The 12,633-nt window shown below is 48.3% G+C and overlaps 1 protein-coding gene across 1 annotated transcript in view; it reads left to right on the top strand.

The window, feature by feature from the left end:
• The window catches only part of CPLANE1 (ciliogenesis and planar polarity effector complex subunit 1), a 183,830-nt gene that overhangs the window by 140,693 nt on the left and 30,504 nt on the right, over positions 1–12,633 (top strand). The window contains exons 42-45 of the mRNA XM_074952488.1: positions 429–670; positions 7,409–7,502; positions 8,467–8,628; positions 12,602–12,632. Coding sequence (XP_074808589.1) covers positions 429–670; positions 7,409–7,502; positions 8,467–8,628; positions 12,602–12,632 — 529 coding nt within the window. The remainder of the gene's footprint in view (positions 1–428; positions 671–7,408; positions 7,503–8,466; positions 8,629–12,601; position 12,633) is intronic.

Here is a 12,633-nt window from a genome sequence, read left to right as displayed (position 1 = left end):
CCATTCTCCATAATGCCATCCTCCTGCAGCAGAGCCACACTGCCATGATATTCAATACTGTAGAGGGGAAGGTGGCGTCTATCAGAAGGTTCATGCAGTTACAACCTGCATTATGTTTTGGCAGAATTACCACCGCTTGCCAGGGAGATGGGGACACTGTGCATCTCCCAGCCCTCCCTTCTAACACAGATCACCAGATCTTCTGCAGCTCCTGGAATGCAGGAAGTGGTGACTGATCCCATTCTCCAAGTAGGATGGGGGAGATTTATTCACAGAAGGACCATTTACACTATGACCCCTATAGGGATGGACCCTGCATTCTTCCAATCCACACCAAAAACATCAACATAACTGATACACATGTACCCGTTATTGAAATATTTACAGTTCACTGTATTGTGTGTGTTCTTCTTTATTATTATTTTGAGATGACCATCAAAATGATCTGTTCCCAGTGCAAGAAAGGGATATAAAATCACTTGCTGGTAGACACAATCTAACCTGGAACCTATTGCATGAGGATGTCAGGATCATTCACTCTACAGGACTATCACCCAAAATAATTAGCAAAGAACACTTTTGTAAAAAGCTGCAGGAAATGGATATACAATTGCAGGCACTACAAAACATAGCAGACAATATGGAGAAGGATTTCAGCAATACTAAATTGGTATGTTCAGACTGCTTTGTATTTTTTTCCTTCTTTCAATTAAAATTAGAATTTACATTTTGGAATGTTTTTTTGTATACTTTAAGAAAGAGAGAATAATGGACTGTCCGTTCACCCTTAGTGCTGGATCTCTTGGTTTCCATTGTTATTGTCAGAATGGCCAAATCTTCAGTTGATATAAATTGTCAGAGCTCTGTTCAGCTAAGGAGCTGGCCCAGCATGTTTAGGTACCCTAGAATTCTGTGGATTTTAAATGCCAATTTCTACAGGCGGGGAAGGAGACCTCTTTTTGGCAAGTTTTAGAAAATTCTTGGTAATTATAACTGCAGTTTTAGTTACAGATTAACTGAGTGACTGGATTTCTGGAAACCATTCACTATGACATTTATTGTGTGTGTGTTTATGTTTATAAATAAAAATGTTTTATCAAGGGTACCTTAGATGCCCATTTTTATCATTTTTATAAATCTAAATATATAAATAAAATAAATACCATTTGATTATATAGTATATTTGGATTGCAGTATATAAATTCTAGGAAATGCAATTTCCTATATGCCATGACAAAACATGAGAACTGAGAAACCAGCAACAGAGTTTTGCCTCTCTATGGTACATCTAGTTTAATTTTCTTATGAATTTTCCATCTAAAATGTGCCAAAGTTTAATCATCCTAAAAATGTGGAAAATAATATACTCTTGTAAAGTGTTGCTTTGAGAACATCTGATGAATACTACTAAGTATTATTTATTATTTCAGTCAATTTAAAAGTATAATTGCAGTTTACTACCAAATGGAAGTAACTTTATTAACCTGAGCCAATGAATTGTCCTTTCAGATGGCCAGATCCCCAACTGGAGTTTAATCAGCATAACTTTACTTACTTCAACAGAGTTATGCTGATTTACATCAACTGAGAATCTGACCCAGCATGTAGTCTGGAATCACGTCAAGTGATGTTTCACAGCCATCTACTTTGTACGTTATCATGCAAGCTGTTAGCACATCCAAAAAGATAATGAGGCAGTAAAGCATAAAATAGCTGGGGTAGCAGAAGAAGTTGAAAGCATTTAAAAAATATTTTTCAGGGACAGTGACAAATGATGGATCAAATTTTAGCTTTATCAATTTTGGTTTGGTTTGCACAGGTAAATTTCATGCCTTTTGGAAACTCATGTGTTGCTAGAATTTTGAAATATCTGACCTAGACCATTTACATGGAGAGTTAGTGTGTAGCAAGTCAGGGTGTGAAACTGTAGTGCACCTTGCTACTTATTTTAAATTAACCATATGAGAATAGTTCAGCAGCATAAAAATATGTATAAAAACTACCATATTATAAGGGTGCACTCCTGAAAACACGACGGCTTGTCTATGCAGTGTGTTAGTTGAGCAGCAAGCCAGGTTATGAATCTGCTGCACACTAGCTTGTAGTGTATTAGCTGGTCGTTTGGACTTGGCTATCACACTCTTTAAAAAAAAATTCTGTAGTGTACTTTTATGTCCTGCTGTTTGAAATGGGTGTATGTCAAAGTGCACTGCTGAACATCTAGTGTATGATAGCAGGGTGCACTATAGTTCTTCAATTCTATTCTAGGTGTGGCACACCCACCTGAACAGTTTGTTGGAGACCTTTGCCTTAGCTGTATCTGTAAGGTCGGCTGCGGCACCCCCTTTTTTTCTCCATCTGAGAGGCCTTCCGCGAGACCTCTCTGAGCTGCCGGTCTTCTACCAGGACCTCCTCCGGACTTGGAAGCTTTTTTCGGCGACCAGGTCCTTTGTTGCCACCGAGGGAGTGGGCCTCCTCGCGGAGCCCCTGCTACACAACCTCAATTTCCATGTGCAGGTGGCGGAGTCTCCCGCGGTGTGTCGGAGGTTGGTCCTGGCAGAAACCACCAGAGTCGGAGACCTCCTGGACTACGACAGGGGGGATTGGGTGGAGCCCCGCGCACTCGGACGACGCATGGGGCTTTCCACCCTTCCGACCCCTAGGCGCGTGCTCCAGGAGGTGAAGGCCGCCTTGTCACCTGATTCTCTCGCTTTCCTGCGGCGAGCCCTGTGAGAGAGCGCTCCCCGCCCACCTCTCACCCCTGGCCCTCCGGACATTTTTCTCGGGCCCCTGCTCCGCGAGCCCCCCCGGGCCCCCCGCTCCTACACTCCAAGCTGGCTGCACACCCTGCAGCTGGTCCGGTTTCGAACAGCACCCAGAAACCATCTATACATGCTCGTGCTCCATACGTTACATTTCCTCACCCTCGTGTCCAGCCCTGACACCAAATGGCGGGACTATCTTCCACCTAAAGAGGGTGAGGAGCCCCGGTGGGCCAGCCTTTATTCCACCTTGGTCCCACGGCCTGCCGGGGACATTAGTTGGCAGCTCCTTCATGGAGCCGTGAGCATGGGTGTGCACCTGGCGCGGTTCACCCCTACACCTGAGGCCTGCCCCTTTTGTGGCATGAGGGAGAACCTGGTGCACGCCTATCTCGAATGCACCAGGTTAAAGCCCCTATTCCGGCTCCTCCAGAACCTCTTGTTGAGGTTCTGGCTGCACTTTTCCCCACACTTGTTCCTTTTCGCACACCCTATCCATGGCCCCACGAAGTCGCGAGACCTCCTCGTCAGCCTCCTCCTGGCTCTGGCCAAAGTCTCCATCTACAATACCAGGAGGAGGATGTTGGACGAGGGGGTGCTCTGCGACTGCGGGGCCTATTTCTGTTCCTCCCTAGTTTCACACATCCGGGCAGAGTTCCACTGGGCAGCGTCCGCTGGCTCCCTCGACAGCTTTGAGGAGCAGTGGGCGCTGTCCGGGGTTCTCTGCTCGGTGTCCTCATCCGGTATCCTTATTTTGAACCTTTGACCCTCACTCCCGACCCTGTTTTTCATTAGTTGTCCCCCGTAATCAGTTGGTCCCTGGGTCCAGTGGTCCCTCCTGCTAGGCTGGGGGAGAGGCCCTTAGCAATGGGTGGGCACCCACTTTCCCGGGATTTTCCAATACGACCCCCTTGAGTGCCACACTCATGCATCAGTGTATCGGGCGCCGCTGACCCTACGCACTCTCTGTTCCTTCTTACTGCCTGTGACAGTTGGTTGGAGCGCCTTGTCTTGCATCGCAAGAGTATTAGTGGCTCTTTCACCCCATTGTTGTGTCTCCTTTGTAGTTAGTTGTTAGGTACTTAGTTTGGCTATTAAGTTAAGTGTTAGCTAATAGTTTCAGTAGAGTCCTGGCTGGGACTTTGCTGTGGAACAGGCAGGCCCTGTTCCACAGGCTTTAAGCCATGTTCATCGTGTACCCAGCCAATGCCCATTAGTGACCCCCACGATAGCTGTTTAAATGTCTGGGGGAATCCCACAGAAAAGGCAAGTGCAGGATCTTCAAAAACTTTCGCCCTTGAACTCAAAAGGAGCGGGATATCCACTTGAAGGCCCTCCTCATGGAGACTCTGCTTCGTCCGGCCTTGGAGCACTCCCGATCGGACTCCACACCTACTACTTCGGCATCGGCGCACAGTGCACCGCCGGCACTGGAACCTGCCTGGCACCATTCCCCCTCGCTGGCGCTCAAGAAGCGGCTGAAGCCCAAGGGCCTGTGAGCACTGTAGGACAAGGGGGCTTTGGGCAAAGGACCTGTGTTAAGCCACGTGTCCACCCCAGAGCTGCGCTAGGGTACTGCTGTGGTTGGACCCCCTAGTCCAACTAGGGATCCGACTCCTGGGAGCTGCAGGGGATCCCGGCTGCTCGTAGGGCCACCTGTGCCTGAGGTGCCCCCGCCAGCCAAGGAACAAGTAGGCCATCCAGCACTGCAGATGCCAAGCCAGGCGATGAACTCAGTTACGGCCCGGACCTCCCTCTGAAGCAACGGAACGTCCCTGGACCGCAGGTGTCAATCCCTGTCATCGTGGCCTAGGACCCTGGCACTGCAGCCTCAGTCTCTGGTTAGAAGACCCAGGTCCCTAACACCAAGGTCGCCACCTACAAGGTATGGGACACCCGAGTCACAATGCCAATCCCCTTACCCATGGTACTGCCAGGCCTCCCACCAGAGATTGCCATGGCGCAGATCCCCATTGCCTAGGCCGTCCCCCTGGCATTGATCTCCCATGGTGCGGGATCGTTCCTGGTCGTGGCACTGGTCTCCGACTCACCGGTACCGCTCTTTGGGCAGGCACCATTTCTTGCCCTTTCCTTACTGGTTGCTGACGAGGGTCAGCCGACAGACTCAGGTATCTATGGCTCTGCTCTGGTCGCCGGAAGGGCAGTGATCCGAGTCGGAGGGAGAGTTCAACCCATCACCTAGGAGACAGGCACAGCTCTGGCAGCAGCAGCAGGGGCAGTGGCCCGCAGTGGCAGTACTGGAGTCCCTGGAATGTACCTGTCATGCCGGTCCTGTACTTCCACCATTCCTCTCAGGCCGCATCAGACAAACTGCCTCTGAACCAGCCAGCACGAGTATCAGAGCATGGTGCCGAGTCTGTCGCGGGAGTGTCGCAATGGGCCCCAATGCTCAAGGAGCCGTCCCCAGGCAGGCAAGAGGAAGCTGCTCCACCCCCTGCAGTACAGTCCTCTTTGTTGTCTCGGGGCGAGGTGGCGGCAAGTCCCTCACAAGCAAACAGCCCCCCCTGATGACTTCAAAGAGTACAGGGCCCTGCTCAAAAGGGTAGCTGCTAACCTGAACTTGGAGGTTGAGGAGCTAGCAGAGGAATCCAGTGACCTCTTCAGTGTCATACCTTCCTCCACCCTAGCCTGGGTTGTAATGCCCATTCTCCCAGGGGTCCTGAAAATTGCCTCTTCCATTCCGTCTACCTCCAAAAAAGCAGAAAATAAATATTATAGCCCAGCAAAGGGATTTGAATATCTGTATACCCACCCTCCAGCAGGGTCCCTGGTAGTATCTGCTGTCAACAAAAGGCCAGTGGCACACCCAAAAATAAAGATGCCAAGAGTTGGACTTGTTTGGTAGGAAAATTTATTCAACAGCCAGCCTGCAATTTTGGGTGTCTAACCATCAGGCCCTGCTAGGCAGGTACAACTTCAACTGGTGGGACTCCATCAGCAAGTTCAAGGAGGGCTTTCCACAGGACCAAGCCCAGGAGTTTGCCACCTTGGTGGAAGAGGGCAAAGTGGTGGTGAGAGGCACCCTCCAGATGGCCTGGGATGCTACGAACTCAGTGGCCAGGGTGGTCACCTCTGTGAAGGTCATGAGGTGCAGCTCCTGGTTACAGTCCTCCAGGCTAGCCTTCAGGACCTCCCATTTGAGGGAGCAGGGCTCTTCTCGGAGCTGACAGACACACAGCTCCAGAGCCTTAAAGACTCCCATGCCACCCTCAAGTCCTTGGCCTGCACACCACTCAACAGGCAAGAAAGCCATTCTGGCCTCTGCCTCCGTCAAGGTCGTGGGGTGCTATATTCCCTCTAAGCTGCGCTACAGCCTATGAAGCGCCACGCAGGCACTCAGGGCTGCCGCAGGGAGAGATTCCTCTCTCCCAGCCCCAGCACGGACCTGCTGCAACCGTGGGAAAGGCGCCTCTCTTGCGGTCCTGGCCCCAACCCAGCCCTGACCCGGATCTGCCATGGCTGAAGGAGAGGCGCCCCTCCCCGACAGTCCAGGTGCTGCTGCATGGAGAGAGAGCTGGGGGGGTTCTCTCTCCCCATCACAGCCCCGGGCAGCATGCACCCCAAACCCCTCATCCCCAGCCCCACACCAGAGCCCGCCCCCCCCAGCCGGAGCCTTCACCCACCACACATCCCAACCCTCTGCCCCAGCCCTGAGTCCCCTTCCACACTCCGAACCCCTTGGCCCCACCCCCGCCACATGAATTTTGTTATGTGCACTAATATGGAGGTGATGTGTCCCTGTCCTCTGCCCCTGGGGCTGCGCTGGCCGCTTCCTGGAGCAGCATGGGGCCGGGGCAGCCAGGGAGCCTCACTCTGCTGCTGGAGATCACAATCGACTGGTTGGTGAGCACTGCTCTAGACTGTGAACTCTGAGCCCACCTGCAAGGATACTGCTTGTGAGTCACCTAGAATGGAATCAACATGAGCAAACACTCGAAGAAGAAAAAAGGCTACCTACGTTGTGTAGCTATTATTCTTCGAGATGTGTTGCTCATGTCCATTCCATAACCGCCCTCCTGCCCTCTGTCGGAATTGCCGGCAAGAAGGAACTGAGAAGACGTAGGATCAGTGGCGCTTGATATACCGACGCATGACTGCAGCACTCAAGGGGGCACTGCAGCCAACCCTATGAATACTGCTAAGAGAAAAGTCCCCAACGACTGTGCACGTGGGCGCGCATGCACCTACCTAGAGTAGAATGGACATGAGCAGCACATCTCGAAGAACAACAGTTACAGAAGGTAGGTAACCATTTTTTTCACACCCTGACTTGCTACACACTAACTCTCCATGTAGACAAGCCCTTAGGCATATGAGTAGCATGAGCTTAATGGGACTACTCATGTGAATAGTATTGTAAACGTTAGCAGGGTATGTTTTTTTAAAGATTTAGCTGTTTACGTGAACCAATTGAACAAGACTCAATTAGGGCTGCTTTGGCTCCTGTCTCAACCAAATTATTTATTTAGTTGAAAATGTTTTGAATAAGAATATATTTATTAAAATGTTAAATAGATATTTCTGTTTAAAACAATCCTTTCATGAATATTTGATATATAATTGTTTCAGTTAAACAAAACATTAATCAAAAATACTTTTATCAAGTATGTGAGTTCTTTTCTTAGATAGTAAAAACAATAGAAGATTTAGGAATGGCTGCCAGTCCAAACTTGGGTGCAGCTTCCTTGTTCTCTGAAGGTGTTGGAGTTATTGATGAAGGTATGTGTCCTGCTAAATGAGGAGTGTTGGTCCCTGTGCTGAATCATGGAATTTTGCAAATTTATTACCACTTAAAGTAATGTTACCTCAATTACAAAATTGGGAAAAGATCAGATTACCAATCAAGAAGAGGTAACATGAAAGGTAGAAAATTAGAGCACTGATATAAAGGGAATTTACTCAACCACATTGGACTAGAAATTATTGATATACTTTTAATTGTTTCTACGACTAAGATGCAGGACCTGATCTTGGGTTTTAGAAATAATGGTTTTTATTGCAGTTATTTTGTAAAATCAAATGCCGTGCTTGCATTGGCTTCCACACTAATTTTGTAAAACATGATAATTTGCCCTCTGAATGTTTTCCCCATGTTGTAATAAAATTACATTATTCATGCCATTTTGGTGACTAAAAGGATATAATATTACCCTTTAGCCTGATTTAATAAAAGGTCACATCAATTAAATTGGTTTCTTAGTGGTGAGGTATTGATTATGTAATTGATTATTTTTGTCTAGAAAATGGATTGAAAATACGTATATGGGTAGCTCTGCTGAACTGTATTGATTAATTGAGGCCAAGAGGGAACATCATATAATTTCATATCAAATATACGGCCAGATCATGGCTACATTCTGTATTGATACACAAAATTGATGGATGAGCCACAATTTAGTCCTCCACATGGGCAGGCTACCGTGTACCTGGCAATTCCAGGATCCACGACGACTTCTGGAGCTCAGACTGGGGCAGTGTGCCTCCATACTTCAACTGGTTAACTTTCAGCAGCACAGTGATCTGAATACATTGGGTTTGGGGTTTTTTTTGTTAGAAGGGTATATTAATCAATCTATAACACAAATTCATAAATATATTACTATTTCACTGCATTTTCTGTTTTTGTTTGGATTTTTTTATTTTGTTTTACTTACTGTGTCTATTAATTCTTCCATTGCATCAGCACATTATGTGAGCTCTGTGGACTTTGAAGATCTTACGGATGAAGAAGAGGAGGGTTCAAGACCTGAACATTCTGTAACCAGTTATACAGCCTTGCAAGCTCACTCTCTTTCCCCTGCAAATTCATCTGCTAACCTTCTGGGTCGTATAAAGTCGTCATCCGGTATCATTCTTTAATTTACCTTTTTTCCCCTTTATTTGTTTAAAAGCAAGTTGACGCATTTCTTTGTGTTGCTGAAATCTTTCTTTGTCTGGCTAGGCTGGAAGGAGGAGAGGAGAGACTGGATGTGGTTTAGTTAGGCTGCAAATTTTATTCCTAAATGTCTGGGAGTACCCAGCAGATAAAAATGTACAGTGCAGGTAATTCCATAATCATTTACATATACCCAAGGAGGCTGCTAGGACCTTCCCCTCCTCACCTCGACTGAGGGTCAATGGAGCTAAAGGGGGGAGGGGTTGACTCCCTGCCATACCCAGTCATAGGAGTCCCGACCCCACAGCAGCGTGCCCTCCCACAGTTTCTCCTCTTTCAGTGAATACCTCCTTTAAATCTTTTCCCAATCCATTTTATCTGATCACTGTATCTGTTCCCTATGGAGTACCTGCACTTACATAATGAGTTGTGACTTCATAGCCTAATCCCCTCCTTTCATTCTTCCCTTCTCCCCCAAAACTCCAGTCCACTGTGGGAAATGCAAAAAATCCCCACCAATCTGGCAGTGAGGAAAAACTCCTTCCCAGACCCCCAAAAGGAGCAGCTAGCATAATGCCCAAAGTGGATCATAACGAAAACCTGGTATTTCAACTACTTACATTGCTGAAAAGGTGGGTGGTGCTCTGCCTGACAGGCAAAAAGAGGCCTTTCACTGCCCAGATATGAGCATAAATAGTTCCCCGCTCTTCCAGTCACCTCGGGGAGGGGGTGTCACAGACTCATAGGTTGTGCCCACACTTGGCCCCGTGCGATCTGTGGGGGAAACCCCCTTCAGTGAGACAGCCCTTCTCGGGGGTCCGCTCTCTTTCGGGGGTTCAGCCCTTCCACCTCCTGGAGCTGCACCTCTCCCTTGCCATGGGTCCCCTCAGGGAGTCCACTCGCTGTGGACCCCCAGGGCCTCCACTTCCAAAGGGAATAATGCCACCCTGTTCTCTAGACCAGAGCGACTCTCAGCCAGCATAAAACAGGAGGGTTTATTGAGCATTTGAACACAGCATAGGAAACTCTCAGGGCCCTCAGGCCTGGCCTCCCTCAGCATAGCACATCCAAGTCTCCCCTGAATCCAGGTGGGCCCTGCCTGCTCTCCCTCTCCAGCCCAGAGCCCCCCTACTTCCCGGCTGGGCATCTGATATCACCGGCCCCAAGCTCCGCCTCTGTCCATTGTCTTCTCTCCAGGTAAACAGGGTTGCCTGGGCCTCCTCTCCCCTCTTCTGTCCTCTGGCCCCCTCTGGCTGGAACCAGCTGGTTAGGTCACCGGTGTCCTCTCTTCACAACCCATTGTCCTCCCACTAGCCAGAACCCGCTGCGACTCCTGAGCTGGGCCTCCGGGTCATCAGTCGCTGGGTTATCCATTCTCCAGGCCATTGGCTGGGGTCCCAAGTTCCCTCGCCGGTCCTCTGTAACAACAAACTTCCTCTCCCATCACCTTGTAAACCAGTAACACCCAGGGAAACTGAGTCCCACCCCCTCTGCATGCAAACCATTGGAAAACAAGGGAAAAACAAGAAAATCCCCCACTTCGTCACAGGGGTTAATAGGTCAGCATCCCCATGCTGACCTGGGATGGAGCTGCCTCCATGTTGCAGGTAACTCTCTGGCTCTCTAACCACCCTTAAAGGAGCAACACACCTTCTCTGCCAAGCCCAACAAAGGTCCCCACGGCTTAGTGTGCAGTGAGATCATTAGCATTATGTGAAGTATCATGCCACTTTTCTCGGTTGCTTGATTTATGCATTCAGGAGTGTAGAAGCTCTGTTTTTGTAACCCATGCACACACATTTAATGTACAGATGTACATTTAATGCTTGATGACAGTCCAGAGGGGTATTATATCCTGTGTTATGTCCAAAGATACCTCCATTAGAATGTTGTTGAAGAAAAGTAAATAATTTTGGGTCTGATTCCCTCCTTTTTATCTGCCCAGTGACTTGAGATGAGAATTTAACTCCAGTCCACCATGTCCGTGACAATGAAATGTGTTGCTATATGTCACTAATACCAGTTCCCCTAGCTGTATCCTAGCCTGAATGCTCATTTTATTTTATCTAGCCTCATTTCAATGTGCAAAGTAAATAGTTGTACTGACATTACAGTTCTCTTTGGCAGTATGTGCAGTGACAATTCTCTTGCCTTTCTCTTCTTTCACATTCTTAGCTATTATATGTACTTTTGGTGAGTGACTAGGAATCTAGCTTTCAAGCTGTAGCAGCCTAGCTAATGGTTTTAAAATAGTGATCCCCAAACTGTGGGGCATGCCCCCCTGGAGGCGTGCGATGGGGCCCTGGCCAGCCCCATGGAGGGTGGGGAGGGAGAGCCACCCAGCACTGCTCTGCTCCCAGCTCTACTCTGGCCCCGGCCACAGCTCTACTCTGTCCAAAGCCCCGGCTGCAGCTGTGCTTCTGGCCACTCCTCCACTCCCAGGTCCAACCCCAGCCACAGGTTGGGCTCAATTCCTGGCCCCAGTCCTACTTCCCCTCCCTGCTCCACTCCTGCCCCCAGCTCCTATCACTCTCCTGGCTCCAGCCCCAGCCCAGCTCTGCCCTCATTCTCTCTCTCTCCCCCACCAGGCCTCGAGCCCCAACTCCTCCCTCATCCCCAGTTCTGCCCCGAGCTCTGCCTTCAGCCCAAGGTCCTCTGCTGAGCCAATTGTTCAGTAATGGTGGGAGGCATGAACAGATTCCATTACTGATAAAGCAGGGCACGACAGGAAAAGTGTTGGCACCACTGTTTTAAAAGCTCAGTTCCCAAGTGAGATCTGCTTATAAGCAGTGAACATCAAATGATATAAAAAGCCAGACTGATTATATAATTGTTACTGAATTGTATTTAAACATAGAGCTGTAACTTCCAAGCTAAGGGCCAAGATTGATATTTGTTACACTGAATGTCTCTGACCACTAAGTAATAATAGTGATGCTAAATGATTAGGGCACTACCAAATTCATGGTCCATTTTGGTCAATTTCATGGTCATAGGATTTTTAAAATAGTAAATTTCATGATTTCAGCTATTTAAATCTGAAATGTCACTGTGTTGTAATTGTAGGGGTCTTGACCCAAAAGGCAGTTGTGCAGGGGTCGCAAGGTTATCGTAAGGGGGTCGTGGTACTGCTATTCTTACTTCTGCACTGCTGCTAGTAGAGGCGCTGCCTTCAGAGCTGGGCAGCTGGAGAGGAGAGGCTGCTGGCCAGGAGCCCAGCTGTAAAGGCAGAGCTGCTGCCAGCAGCAGTGCAGAAGTAAGGATAGCATGGTATAGTATTGCCACCTTTAGATCTGCACTGCTGCCTGCAGAATTGGGCCCTCAGGCAGCAGCTGCCACTGTCGGGCTGCCCAGTTCTGAAGGCAGCAGCACCGAAGTAAGGGTGGGATGGTATGGTTTGGTATTGCCATCCTTACTTCTGCATTACTGCTGGTGGGGCACTGGCTTCAGAGCTGGGTGCCCGGCCAACAGCAGCTGCTCTCTGGCTGTTCAGCTGTGAAGGCAGCGCAGAAGTAAGGGTGGCAATACCACGACCCCCCTAAAATAACCTTGTGACACCCCCCCTTGCAACTCCCTTTTGGGTCAGGACCCCCAATTTCATAAACTCTAGTCTCCCCCCCGTGAAATCTGTAGAATATAGGGTAAAAGCACAAAAAAGACCAAATTTCACAGGGGAAGACCACATTTCACAGTCCGTGACACATTTTTTCATGGCTGTGAATTTGGTAGTGGCCTATAGATAATGTATTCCCAAATCCTGTCATGAGCACAAGGTAGTTAAGACTATACAATAGTACATATATTCATTGTAATATGAACATATCCAGTTTGGAAAAGTCTATATTTCATCTAACAAATCTATATGTCTTGTTACATTTGCACAGAAATTAGATGTTAATGCATGTATTTACGTTTTAATTGATTAAAGCTATTTCTATTTCAGACATTCATGTAAATGAAAATTTAGGTGATAGG

This window comes from Natator depressus, chromosome 5, assembly GCF_965152275.1.
Source record: "Natator depressus isolate rNatDep1 chromosome 5, rNatDep2.hap1, whole genome shotgun sequence".
In the NCBI taxonomy this organism is placed as follows: Eukaryota; Metazoa; Chordata; order Testudines; family Cheloniidae; genus Natator; species Natator depressus.
The sequence above is the reverse complement of the archived record's forward strand: the minus strand, read 5'-3'. Positions and strand labels throughout refer to the sequence as shown.